Source organism: Myiozetetes cayanensis, unplaced genomic scaffold (assembly GCF_022539395.1).
Source record: "Myiozetetes cayanensis isolate MyiCay16 unplaced genomic scaffold, myiCay2020 scf5-8, whole genome shotgun sequence".
NCBI lineage: Eukaryota > Metazoa > Chordata > Aves > Passeriformes > Tyrannidae > Myiozetetes > Myiozetetes cayanensis.
The window spans coordinates 105,302,963-105,317,944 of NW_026087742.1; the positions used below are offsets into that span (position 1 = coordinate 105,302,963).

The 14,982-nt window shown below is 34.1% G+C and overlaps 1 protein-coding gene across 3 annotated transcripts in view; it reads left to right on the top strand.

The window, feature by feature from the left end:
• Window positions 1–14,982, top strand: part of IL1RAPL1 (interleukin 1 receptor accessory protein like 1) — a 706,285-nt gene that overhangs the window by 76,256 nt on the left and 615,047 nt on the right. For 2 of the 3 annotated variants that reach the window (XM_050333305.1, XM_050333304.1), the window contains one exon: window positions 8,477–8,582. In XM_050333305.1, the coding sequence (XP_050189262.1) occupies window positions 8,501–8,582 (82 nt within the window). In that variant the 5' untranslated portion in view covers window positions 8,477–8,500. Of the gene's footprint in view, window positions 1–8,470; window positions 8,583–14,982 lie in introns of those variants that run through there. The other variant, XM_050333306.1, reaches the window with a different exon arrangement.

Sequence of the window (14,982 nt, forward strand, 5' to 3'; positions counted from 1 at the left end):
CCACTGCTTTCTGACCTTGGATCTCAGTACAGGTTTAAATTACAGATGAAGGTAAGCAATGGAGTCATGTGTCTGCTACTTTCTACTCAAGCACTGGGATTATTGGGTAACTGGTTGGTGCTAGGGCAGGGAAGTAGCAACCAGTTTGACCAGAAATTAAAGATATGGAGATATGCTTTTCAAAAACTAACTTAACAAAGGAACAAGATCAACACTAAAAATGAAGTAGGATTAATGACTTGTCATCCCAAACTGAATGACAAGTCTGGGCAGTTTCAAAGTTATCCTGTTCAGTGCAGCTAAATGCTTTACAGTTTTAATGGGAGAAGTTTTAGCACTATTTACAATCCTTTCTTCCTTTTACCCTTCTAGTCTTCTTTATAGTAATAGATCAGGACCTATAAAACTGTGACATGATTGTCGGTGCTGTAGGAAAGCTGGCCCACAGTGATGGTGTGCAAAACAGAGCAGAAAGATCTGCTGTGCTATACCCACTGTTATTATAGTTACATATCATCAATGCCTGAGCCCTTCACAAACCAATTTAATGATGATAATCCTTGTAGAAATTGTTCTGCTTTTAATTATGCTACGCAGGATGCTGTATCCAAATGGTAAAGCTGACTTATCCTTTGCATGCATATTTCTCTTCAGGTCCTTGTTCATGTACAAATGGCAAATTCATCACAGGGACTCTTTTGTCTCTGTCAGGCAGGAACTTGCCTGTATAATCCCATACAGATACTGAGCTGCTGCTCAAATGTTTTTATATGTGATCTCTCTTATAGTCTGCTGACATCTTAAATAATTATATCGTAGAAAACTGATACATTTGTGAACATCTAGAACTTTTTATTATCATTTCTGTAAACACAAAACTATTTACAATCCATGCATTTTCAAGGGGAAGCAGCAACTCTTCCCAGGTTATTTGTAGTATTAAAATGTGAGACATTTTCTCCCATTGGTAATTAACAGGTTTAAGACAGACATGATCATTAGTTATTCTTTCAGAATTCTTGAAGGAAGAAAGTGTCAGGGTGTGGTGAGGTTTGACTGTCCAACCCCAAGAGCGGCACAGGCATAGCCTGTGCCCTCACCCAGGGGGTGCAGTTCCACAGTCTCTGAGCAGTGGGGCTGGTTATGGGGTCTGTCAGCAGCTCCTGGCATGGCAAGTGGTGATCAAGGGCCAGGGGCTCTAGCCAGGAGCTGGAGGAAATGCCATAAGAGAGAGGGCAGGAAGCAGCATAATTATGACGAATCCATGCTAAGACAGGCTCCTCGAATGTCGATACCATCCAGGCAGGGTCAGGCATGGAGCTGGAGACCAGCACTCCTGCAGTGTCACGAGGCAGGGACTGACGTCCTCAGAATGAGCTGAAATGGTGTCCCAGGCCCATGGGGGAAAGTCTTAGGGAAGGCTGAGCAGGGACAGTCAGGCCCAACAGTGATCTCCGGATCTGACAGCATGTTGTCAAAATATGTTTTGAACAAGTGTAAAGGGCTTGTCAGCCTGTGAGAGAGAGGGGAAAAATGAAGCACTTATTTCTCTCTTTTCATAACTCTAAACTGGAAAACATACAGCAGGAACTGTAATGTAAATTACAGACCGGTTCCCTAACATCAAAAGGCCAGGACAGAGTAAGCATTAAATCAGAAACAAGTCGTGCTGCAAGATTATCTTGTGTTAGTCAAATTGTGTTACAGGTACCAGCTGTGGAAAACCATTGATGTTAGTGTTACATAAACAGATATCTTAGAGATGGTGAGGGGGATTATTATTTTGTGTGTAAACAACCTGTCAGAATATTCACAGTGGAGCTTCATCTTCCACATTCTTCTGCCTTTTTTCATTTTGAGGGAAAATATCTTTCTGATTAGTGAATCAGATAGGAGGTACTATTTAGAGAATTTTGGAAATAAATCATTCTTGTAATGCTTATTGATTGCCAAAGTACCTAGAATCTTCTGTCAGTATCTGAGGAAGACCATGATTATTTGATGAAATATCTTTTCAGAAAATTTCATAAAGATGGAACTTTTAGAAAAGGGCTTTTGTCCTAACTTAAGCTAAAAATTTGCATTCTTCTTTTACTTTAGGCTGCATCTTGCAAATTTGTTTTTTCAAATATATTATGTCACAGCAAACCATTTTCCAACTAGCTTTCTGTTAACATTGCTGCTGAGATAACTTCTTGAGTATTGTCTGTAAGTTTACTACCAGGTTGTTATAATTTTTTTTTGTTTTCTTTCCAGAAAAAGAAATTATGATTTTAACTTTTCCCCTAATCCATCAGCCTAATCAGCATGATTAGCACTGTTTCTTATGTATTCTACTAGATGTGTTGGTTCCATCAAGTGTGTTACTCCAGTTCGGTTACATTTTTTTTTTGTTCCAAAATCCTTTCCTAGTTTCAGATTCTTATTTCTTTGTGATCAAGAGTGGCAAGCTATTAAGAGGGAGGCATCTGCTTGTATCAACAATACTTGATTGTTTTAAACTAAGACCGATGTATTTCTTTATCTCAAGTAAAGGCTCTTAGTAATGAACAGAGAGGCTTGTGTCCATCCATTTTTCCCTTACCCTAATAGTAAATAACTCACTGGCTCACTATCCCAGGATTTTATTTCCTGCCCTATTTACATCAGTGCTTTTGACTGACTGAGCCAGCCTGGTGTATTATCTGGGACTGCCAAGGACACCCTGCTGATCTGGATTCCATGAGGTGCTATGAGACCGTTGGAAAGAGACTGTCATCTTTCTTTATTATATCTCTCCTGAAACTGTGCTTTCTCTTCTCAGCCCTGGCAGTTCCCCAAAACGTGTGTCAGATAGTTTTCAGATATGTAACTGTTTCAATCTATGGTTCAGAGGGACAAGATGTTCAGCTGTTTCTTCAATAGAGGATTCTCAAGCATATGATGTGTTCCATTTCAGGTATCTGCAATCTGCTACCACTTATTTGTCTCATAATAGAAAAAGCACTATCTAGAAATCTTATCCATTACCTACTACACAAAAAAGCCACTTAATGAAATATTTAGAAACACATTAAGCAATCTAATCAGGGCGCAAAATATTAATGTTTGCTAGTCCATCGTGTTCAGTTCAAATACTCTTGTTGACATTACAGTTTTATACAAGACTAGGAAAATAAATATTCAGCCCAACATCAGGATTCTTCTAGTTCTGAGAGGATATTTTTTCCCTGTAGAGTCATTTTTATAATTTTTAATTATTTTATATCTTTAAGTCATGCGTGTTTCTTAATGGAAATGGTAGATTATGTTTTTATTTAGAGCGATACTTGGAATGATCTTAAATTTCTCCAGACAGATTACCATGTGTACTATACCTTGCATGATGGATGGAGTCCTAAGGAGATGAAAATCCTAGCAGTAACAGGTATCATTAAAAGAAGGCAGTAATGAGTGCCAGATTTAATGGGAAAAGTGATAATGCAGTTGATTGGAAAGGCTCTACTGAATTCCTATTCACAATGTGCTCTGTGAGACAGGTGGCATATTGGCTTTTGGTTATCACAGCTTAAAACACTGTCACCAATCCTTCAAAAGTTACTGCTTTTTTAATCATCTCCTTTTCCTTTTTTTTTTTTTCCAATTTATTTGTTTGCTTTTTGAGTCACAAATTGCTTGAACTTAGGAATACTGCTTAGCATGGAGGAACAAGGGTGATTTTGAAAGCAAATGCAGTAGCTTATTGCCTTTCTGGTGCTTATGACTGGTTTCTCGTGAGTTCTTCAAATTCTGATTTGCTGAATCTTTTTGTTTTCTGAGACTTTGGAAAGGATTTATTTTATGGACTTTTGGATTTGGAAAAGGTGTATTTCCTTCTAGCTAACATTTTAAGAATTGCTAGAGTTCTCTTATTGTTCCAGGACAGATCATGACAATGAATTGACATTTGTTTATCAAATCACATTGATTCCAATTTTAATTTTTCCTTAAATTTAAAGCAGTATTTTTTCAAGCTGTTTGAGTTTTGATCTGGACATACCAAATATTATACCAATAGTATTATAACAATGTTTTTCACTGTCCTTTATGCTTTGTGGGATTTAATGTCATGCTATTAAGGTATTTGTAAAGAAATGCCACATAAAAAGAGACTATTGCTGAACAGGCAGTGTTGTTTGTTTGTTTCTTATGTATTCAGGTGGTGTTTCTTTGTAATTTTGTTACTCATTCATAATTTACCAGCATATTCATGTCATTGCCACAGAACAGCCATGAAGTATCTTCCAGAGTTCAAAGGATCCTGCAAATTTTTTTTTCTTTTTCATTGAAGGGTATATGATGGAGAAAGATAATGCAGTAGTTTTGAAAATGTATAAAAGAGTATTCTTCAAAGTTAGAAGAAAAATTATTTTCAAATAATTAATTAATGGGAGCCAGCTAGTCTTTATAGGTCAACTGAGAATCAACCTCTTAAAGTTATTGTAAGGGACTGAGCCCTTGGAAAATTTCTTACTTCAGTTAAGTTTAATTAGGTAACATAGGTAAAATTAGGAAATCAGATTTTTTTTTTTTCTATTTTCCTGCCTTATGAAGAGCTACTTTACTATTGTTAATTTTATGTCTGCTGAAATGTTTTGGGAAGCCTGTGTCTAAATGTATGCATTTTCCTCACAGTGAGCACTCATCACAATTTAAGAAAAAAAACATTCTTGGCATTTCCCTAAAGAATGTTAGTTTTGAGATACAGCTGTATTTCTATTTCTGTCTCAACTGGAAAATTAGATACACCATGATACAGATGCCATGCTATGCCATTTTTGTGTTGAGCAATAACACCTTCTACAGAAAATACTTAAAAAAAAAATGTGCCCAGTTAAAATTTGTATGGAATATATTTATGCAGAAATATTCAACATTTTGTTCAGTCTTTTGGTTCATGCTAGCAAATAACTCACTACTGAAAATTTGAAGTTGTGAATTCTGCTTAAAGATGAAAAATATTCCAATCCTTGCTATTGTATAAAGAGAAAGCAACCAAAAATCCCTCATTCTTAAAGATTTTCTTAGACTACTGTTCACCTATGGAGTCTAGCAGTTGTATAGCCAGAGGATCTAAAACATGCTAAAATTCATGTAAATTAAAAAACAGCAACTAGATTTATAACTACCATACATTGTCTTAGATTTTTGGTGGAAGTAACTGAAAACCAGAAAAAAAAATAACCATAAAATAATTTTTGTTGGTGAGTGTGTAAACTGTTTGTCTGCCTACTGCTTAAAGAAACAACAGACTTGTTCTCCTTGTTAAAATCAGAATTTCTTAATGTAATTAAAAAAAAAAATTACAGCTAAGTGACTAGTGAAATAGTCTCTTAAAAATTCATTGCTGAAAGAAGGCTATTTCCAGGTCATGAGATATCACAGTCCAGTTAGTGCTAAGAACTTGACTTCTCAGAATTAAGCCATTTTCTTTTAATTTGTTTTGGTGTTTTTTTTTTTTTTTTTTTTTTTTTTTAGTTTGAGAGCTACCTGAATATGTTACAGTGTCTGGGCCTCAGGCATAGGCATTGCAGCAGTGAAGGCATTTTCTGTTGACTTGTTGTGGGATTCCCCTTGGGATGTTCCTTTTTTATTTTCTTCTGACTTGCTTATTATGTTTTCACAACTAATTTCAAGAGCGTGGCATTTTCTAGAATAGTCAATTTCTGAGGCGTCCACCCAGAACAAGGGACATGAGATGTTAAGTATCTGTTTTGAGTCATAGGAATAACGTGAGGCAGATTTTCCAATCATCTGAAGCTGTAAGGCACCAGATCCGACATGCTGATTTTTACTTCTTTGCATTTTCTTTGTTTGAGCATTTGATTTTTAAAATGAAGGAAAGACTAGAAAAACTTCTCCTCCTCCACAAAAGGGAGTGTAAACAGAAGAGAAGGGTTGGAAGACTCTGGAGGGAGCCTATGTAAGATCTGATCTGTTGCTCATATTGCTGCAAGGAGGCAATGGCTGCTATCGGGAGACACCTCTCCCCTACTTTTTCCCTTTAGCAGCAATTACTTTCCAGTATCTCCAAAGACAGTAGCAGACTTTACTTTTGAGAGATTTGCCCCACTGTAGGCAGCAGCCAATTTCTCTTATGCCTTTAAGTTAGACCTGAATCTCTGAGAATAAATGTTCATGAGAATGGCTTCCACAATGGCATGATTAAAATTAAATTCTTGCTATGCTATTGTAATAGTAGTTCTCTTGTTGACTTTGCAACTTAAATGAGTGCTATGTGCATGGACTAAAAGAACATTTTAGTTTACTGAGCTGTTTCTTATTGCTATTCTTGTATTTACTGGGGCTTGCTTTGATGGAATCAAGCTTTATAGCTACTCCATGGTTTCACTACAAAAGTATCTATAAATACAAATGAATACTTACAGACATGCATACACACACATGCATGCAAATGTATGTATATATTTACATTTATTTCACAGTGATTAGCAATATTATCATTTGATGTATGGTCAGAAAGGACGTGTTTGGATTTGCTTTCACAGTCAGAACCTGTTTAGTGGATTTGTAATTGCATAGTATGGTCCTGTGGTTCTTTGGGCAGTATTTATTAGGCTCACACAGAGCAAGGAGCTGACTCTTACTGGTACCCTGGAGGCTGAAGATATCAGCTTCAGGATTTCCTGCAGCATCAGTTAGTGCAGTGACTGAGAAATGAGATTTTGATTTCAGAAAGCTTGACTAAGTTCTGCAGTAAAATGTGGCATAACACATTTTATCTGCTCACTGTGCCCCTGGAAAATTAACCTTTATTTCTACCTTCTAAATTTCTAAGAATCCTATATTATTTATAACTGCCAGTGGTCATGGTACTTTGTTAAATTCTAAACCTAAGTAAAAGTATTAGCATTGCACATAATTTACCTCCTAGCAATCCCATATTTCGTATTTAATTTCTACATTGATAAGAAATTTATTGCCTAAATTTTGAAAATGGAGGCTGATGACAGTCCTTCACCTCTGATGCTAAAATGCAGAAGCTTGTTCACAGCCAGTGAATGAGCAAATGCTTCTGTGTTTCTCTGTGAGTACAAATATTGTTATAAAAACAAAATATCGCAAACTGTTGTCAAAATATATTCTTTCACTCCCTCATCTTTAATCAAGTCATAATACTGAATGCGGTGGGTTTGTGCTTAGTTCTTAAACGTCTTAGAATGTTAAGCTTTAAGATGGATTATAAAGTCATCATTGTTTAAGCAATTCTTCCCCTAATGTGGTTTTTCACACTCCTACTGTTTCTTATTTCTAACCTGTTCTCTTCTAAGATGAAGATATTTTAAGATACTGCTTTCAAAAAATGTCTTGGGTAGTCAGTAACCTGACTATCAGTGAAAGTGCAAAAGATTCACTGTCTCTTTAGAAATCAAAGCTTGTAGTATGTGGTTCCTTCTGAGAATTTTTTCAGTTCCTGTCCAGTGCTGTGATTAACAGAAGTCAATATCAAAACCACAATATTAAAGAGCCATTGATCCCAGCCCTTTTTCATCTTCCATTAGACATGAATATTTTTGCATAAGCTCCTATCATGAATATAGATGGCACAGACAGGTTACTGTCTAGCTTGACTAGACAGAAGATTTTTCCTCCCTTTCCCCTTTTAACACACCGAAATATTAGATGTTAGTCCTATCAACCATTCCAGAAGAAAGCTGATAATCGTCATGAGTAGATGACACCCTCTTAGTTACATGGGGAATTAACAAAATGTTTGGTCCCTGCTTTCACCAGCTGCTTAATCCTCAGAGTAAGCAAATAGAAATGCAAAACTTTTATTCACATCTTAGAGGTGAAGGCTTAGACACAGCCTATGCTCCACTTCACTCTAATTAACATTCCCTTTTGATTCAATGCAGTGAATATGTTAGTTTGAACTTGCTCATGGGAACTTCCTCACCTAAGAGGAAGTTACAAGTGTCTCTGTTGGTTTTGCTGGTGCGCTTTTATGTTTCCCCTTCCACTGTTCCTAAGAAGACGACAAGAATTGTTTTTAATCTGTGTTCAATTTCACTGTGAATTTTGTGCTCAATTTGTGATACTAATAAATGGGAGCAAAACTAATGAAGAAGGGCATTATTTTCTTTTTCCTCTTGGTGGGGGTGGAATAGATTATATGATGAAAAGAAAGAACTAGGTGTTCCAGGAGATATGTTATAAAGTTTTAACAGGGACACAATGAGTTTTCAATGTGTAGACAAAATTGTAACTTAAGCTCCAGGGTTAAAAGTAGTGCGTGCATGTGTTTATTTTGTGTTGATTTTAGTGTATATAATTTTTACAAGAAAAAATAGATCATTTTAAGTGCATTAAATTGCTCAGAAAAACTGTATTTAGTTTTTCCACGAGGTCAGTGTTATGATTATTTACTTCAAGGTTGTTTCAGCACCAATGTACAATCAGTGTTTTTCTGTTTTTTGTTTTTTTGGTACTCTAGGAAGCAGTGACAGAAAGACAGAAGATGAAAGCTCCTATTCCCAACTTGATTCTCTTGTATGCTACTCTAACTCAGAGCCTGAAGGTTGTGACCAAAAGGGGATCAGGTAAGTAAATCTTAATCTCTGTGGTTATGATGTGGTTTGGAAAGAAGTGCCTAATGTTTTCAAGTATAGGATATTGTTATGGTGGTTTGGAACTTTGTTAAGAGGATTTCAAATTCTGCAGTAAAAAAGGTATATTCTGTATATTTTTAGACTACTGTGTAATATGTGTCAGATATGTAATGTGAAATGAATGTTACCATTCATTTGCTGGAGGAAAGTTATTCCCAGAACTATTTAACTTAAAAGACTTTGTTGCAGCGTGGTTAAGTTGAGGTACTGGATTTATCTGTTTGACTATATATTTAGGAAATGAAGATCATAGAGTTTTGGTTTAAGCAACTGATTTTTGTATTAAAAAAACAGATCAAACACATTAAATTTAATAACCATGAAAAGTGAACACCAGAATGTTGTTTTTTTGAAGGGATACCTGAAACATAGTTGAAGTGTTTAATTCAGTGAAGAAAATAGAGGCAGTTTTTCAGAAACCAAGCAGAGGGTGATGTGTTTACCAAACATCTTTCATAGTGTTACTATAGATGAATCATCTTCATATGTAAATAAAGAGAACAACAGTACTTAGACAGTTTGGTAGTTGTGGGTTCATTTTCTCCCTGTCACCCTGAAATTCCTGGTTTCTTCTCTTTGGCATTTCACTGGATAGTGAAAAATAAAATAGGATACTACTTCTGCAAAATATCCTGCTATATGGCACTAAAGAAAACTAAATCCTTAATGAAAGTCTTAATCCCATGTTGATGGAATTAATTAATTAGGTTTGTTGTTGCTAGTCATTTTCCGTTTAGCATTAGGGTGTTTTAGGCAGCTTTTGTTGCTGTTCCAGAAGTCTGGCTTTGATTTGTTTTTGTATTTTGGTTGGTAGTACTTGTAAGCTGGAGCTTGGGGAGAACACAGGTCTTTATATATTTTGGGCAACAGCTTAAATTATGTGTTGTATTTTCGATGGATTATATTTGTAACAATATAATGAAACTGGTTATGTCTCCAATATTTTAGTACCTGGAAATGTAGATTAAGGGAAGGCAAATAACTATAAATTAAGGTATTCTGCAATCAAGACTTGAGATAAAATTATAATTGGGGTTATTTAAACGTAACAAAACTGAAATATACAGATTGTGTACAGAGCAAAGGAGATGGTGATTAGTTGACATGTTTATAGTAGGATGTTGAAGCCTAGATAGACAACATAGATATCCTTTGAATGTATCTGGGTAAGGTGTTCTGTTTGATTAAGATTTAATACTTGTTAGCTTTATGGCCCCTTAATCCAAATTTAATACAAAGATTATTGATCACCTAAAGTAAATTTTTCAAAGTCATCCATTTTTAAGGAACTGAAAAATGACCAGTCATCAGATACCTGTTACTTGGAAGTGACGAGAATAAGAACTTGGATTGTCTTTGTATTTTTTTTTGTAATTTTTACCTGTATCATCTTCCTCTGATTAACCAATGCAAGGGAAAGTGTAAATATGTAATTAAATTTCCGATCAGGAAAGTATTGTAATTGCTGTCCAGCAAAAGAAAGAGCATACAAAACTTTTCAAGATGTATAGAATATTTTCTCATCCTGATGTTGTAATAGAAGGGAAAAGCTATACTGGAAATCTTTGTATCATACATCACTGTAACATGGGGTTCTTGATGTTTTCGTGTGAGATCTGGTTCTTCTGTATACAGCTTCAACCAGATGTGTCACCAAGGGGGCAGTTTGTCATGCTGTGTGTGCAAAGCAACAGTCTCTCATTACCGAAGTCTGCCCTTGGTCATGGTGTTTTGTGATTTTTAGATTTGAGAAACCTCCTCAGACGTAGGTGGAATGTAGTAACGTGTGTGATGGTGCTTGGTTTGCTTTTGTTGCAGTTTGATTTGATATGGTTTGGTTTTTTCCTCCCTTGGATGCTCAGCAGGCCTGTTTTTGCAACCCTGAAGTGTTTTTACCAGAAAAACATTCTTCATTTTAATGAAAGCTTTAATAAAGTAAGATTGACTTATCTGTACTGTGAAAATATAAATGGTTTCCTAAAGCTAATGCAACTTATAAATGGAAGTACGAAAGAAAAATCAACTTTGAAAGAAGAACTTTAGGTTTTATGTGAACATGTTAGTCAGAGGCAGAGAGTGGCGAAGACATGGTTTACACCTCTCTAGTCAGTGAGTTCACTTTGTCCTTGAAATATTGTCATGAAAGCAAAATAAATAGAAAAAATATTTTTATACGTATAATTATAAATATGGAGTATTAATTATAAATATGGAGTATTTTTATATATATATTATTTTTCTGTACTTCCTTCTCTTTTATGAATTACAGGACTGTATTGTAGATAAAGAAGTTGTTGCATTAATATGCTAATTATTTATCTTAATTGTGACATATTCAGTTTTGTTGAGCTTATTTCTAAGTACCAAACCTGAAATCACAGATCTTGTGATCTTTATATATTTAATTAATTTATTTATGTCCATATATATTACATATTTTATATATATATAAATTTAATGTATTATATATTTGTATCTTTTTATATATATTCTTTATTTATTGTTATGAAGAGGTCTGTGTTTGAAAATATGTCTTTTCAATACTGTCAGTTGGATTTTTCCTGCAAGAGTGCTTCAGCTCTCTTCTTTTGTAAGTTTTTTTATCAGCTGGGCAAAAAAGATAGTGATTAATAAAAGTATGACTTTCTCCATCTGGTAGAAATACATTTCCAACTGCTTCTCTGATCTGTCAAGAACATGACATCTTACCTTGAGAAAGTCAGTGAGGATTCACAGTATGCCAAAAATGTGGAATAATTTGTGGACTCAAATTCTGGATTTATTTCTAAAAATGGATAGCAACTGTAACTGTTTATTTGCTTTCAGGACTGAAGTTATATCAAATAAGTAACTATATGTGTAAGCAGTTAGGATCAGTATAATATTCTGGTTTTGTTTGTTTGAAAAGAAGGTTAAAACACTTCACAATAGAAGAAATCTTAGGTTGTGCTGCATTTGGATTAGGTCTATGAGGAGAGCTGTCCTGCATAATGAGAGCTGTCATTATGCAGAGCACTTAAATTAAATTACTTAAAGACAGTCCTTGAATCTTTCTACCTCTTTGTGCTATTAATAAGTTAAATATAATAATATAGGAAATAAAAAGAGCAGTATTAATCAAATATTTATTATACTAGCCAGAAAACATACTTTAAATTAGCTTGCTCACATCTGTGTTACATACCTTTTTAACACTTACCTTGTAGGTATGATTGTGTTTCTATCTGAGAGAAGATACTTTTTTTTTTTCCAGTTAACATTTTAAATAATTTCTTAACAATTTCAAGTTACTCTTTAACATATTTTACATCTTTAACTTATTTTACATTTAGAACATGTAATAACTGTACTTGTTACATAAGAATGGATGGATGAGCAGTTGTAGTAATAATTTCATTACTAAATACAGATGATGCAAGAAACTTCTTCCTAATCCGTGTATGAAAAATCTAAAATAGACTTAAGCACACCTAAAATTTTCCTGTCAATTACAGTTGAATGCATAACACCTACAAATCTTAATGCCTTCTCAAGCAAGAAAGTATTCTTTGCCTTAAACTTTGCAGTTAGAACCACTGACTTCATAGTGGATGTAAAGTTTATTAATTGGGTGTTTAAGGTATTCAGTGAAGCCTCCATGAACTTCTGGAGAGGCTTCAGAGCCTGTAACAGTAACTGCAAAGATAACTTTTGTTTGTCATGTAATAAATCTTGGATATGATCTGCTAAATGGGAATCTGACACCTGCACTGCTTCCCAGCTTCTTGAAATATCTTAAAGCATCTTCCTTCATGAAACAATTCCTTTCTTTGATCACTGTGTCCTGCTTGATGCAAAGGAAGAATAAATACTTAAAGCCTACGTATTTTGATCCATTCAGCATATAGTTTTACAAGAATTGACTTAAACCTCAAAAATGCAGGAAGTAATACCTGTTTTTTAACATGAAGCCAACCTATATAGAAATTTATAATATACCTAAAAAGATGGACTTTTTGTGCAATTCGCTGCCCAGTGAAACCCCTGATAGTATTTTGAGAACTTTATGTTAATGCAGTTCTAAATTTTTTCCTTTCAGTATTTTTTCCTGAAATTATCCATTTTCATAGTTTGAATTAAATTGTTGATTTTTTTTTTATTTTTTTTTAATCCATATGATCCTACATCCTTGGAAACTTAGGTTTCTAAGAGTCTGTTCTTTACAGGTTGAATGGTATTTGATCACTTACTTGTAGTGAATAGAGTTTTTGCTTATGAATTATTTAATGTTCATCAAAGAGGAAGTAGGTTAGGAAAGAGAGCCTCATGCTGATGCATACAGACTTTTTTTCACTATAATATGTATGTTAAATGAAATACTTGAACACTGCATTGCCATCTGGTGGTTTTTTCCAAGGATGCTGAATAGACAAAAGAAAGAAAAGTCTGGGATTTTGGTTTGGGGTGGTTTTTTTTCTTTGTTTCTTTATTATTATTTGGGAGTTTTGTTTGGTTTTGTTTAAAAAAATCTGTTAAAAGGGAAAAGGTGGGAAAAAATATCTAAAGAAATTTCATTACATAAACCAAAAATGATCAGTATATTCAGACAGTATTAGTGTATCTGCTTTTTTTACACTAAGATTGTCTAATAATCTGCTGTTTACTTGTATCAAAAGAGGTGAGAGTTGTTATTACTGCCTGTAGGTCTCTACTTTTCTTCAGATTATTTTGCATTATGAGTTAATTAATTAATTAATGTTCTGTGTTCAGTTCTGGTATCATGAATGGAAATTTTCTTTTCTAGATCAGATTTATTCTCTGCTGGAATAGTTTTACTGGAAGGACCATCTTTCCAGTGATGTATTATTAGGATATGTATGAGGTTCTTCACATGTTTCTGAGAAGATTAAAGGCTGCATATGTATTTTGTGATGTAGGAGAAGACTACTTTTTTTCATGTCTAGTATTTTTGTGCCTTAGCTATTATTGGTCAATATGGGTGATTCTTGTTGTTATACTTGTATGGAAGATGAACACTATGATAAAAGGTAGTAAATAGCTTTGACACTGCAATGCTATTTCTGAATTTTAATATACTTTTTGTAGGAGCAATGTATTAAATGTAGGGTAGTGGTTTTTGTTGTTGTTGTGGTTTTTTTGTTCTAAAACCAGTGGAATTCTGAGTAACAGACTGGAAATGTATACTGAAATTTCAAGTAGCTGTTCTATTTGACAAAGTCAATACTCTTTAAGAACTGTAAGCAGATATTTTTCTAAATTATGGCCCTCTATGAATTTTTATGAACTATTTCTCATGAAAGAGTATTTTAGAGAATAGTAACAGATGTATAAGGGATTTCTCTGCACAAAGAAGACAGTTTCTGATTTTTGGCAATGTTTCTTTAACTAGAAAAGGAACATGTGATCTGTGCAATGTGGCCCTTAACATCAACAAAGCCAAGGTTTTACACCTCATAATAAATGTTATAATGGGGACTGAACAATTTAGTTTAAAAAAAAAATAAAAATCCATGGAATGAAAATTCTTCATTTGTGGTATAAGTAAGGAATATATCTACAGAAGTCAAGACAGTATGATAACTCTTGCAGGTACGAAGAATTTTTTAATTTAGTTTTTCCATTTGTACCTAATAATTGGATTAACACTATTTTACAGAAAAAAAAATTATATATATATATATATATATAAAATACAGCTCACATGGCAAAAATGCTTTGAGAAAATGCATAGTTAAGTGCTGAGGCTTAGAGATCTGGTATCCAGTGTGTATTTGTATTTTTTACTTATCTTTTATAATCCTTCCAGGTAAGACTTGTTGTCCTAAGTGTGTAGTGCTACATAAATAATACTTTTATTCTTAGTGTCCTTCTTTCAGTAGTGCCATCCTGGTTTTTATTCTGCCTGTGTTTTGTTTGCCTAAGTATTTTCTTTTTGGATTCTTGTCAAAAGGTAATTAGTTGATTAATGTCATACTGGATCTGATACACGCTGAATAGTAATAAGATGGTTCAAAATTAAATTAATATGTCTGTTGTTCTTTTTCTTATACAATTTATAAGCAGAACACTCACATATACAGTACTCCAATACACTGAGCTTGGAGCAATTACAGGAGCTACAGGATATGCTTCCTCTAAACCATAGGAGTTTATGTCAGTTGATATTAATGGCTCCTAGCTGTAGTTTTCACTCTGTTACAGAATGTTGGTTTTCCATTATTAATTGATGAGGCTTGTGGCTTGTTGGGTGGTTACAAAGAACCTGAAATAATATTTAGAGTCTATCTATGTCTGTTTGATGTACAAGGTTAACTTCCATGAGCAATGACTT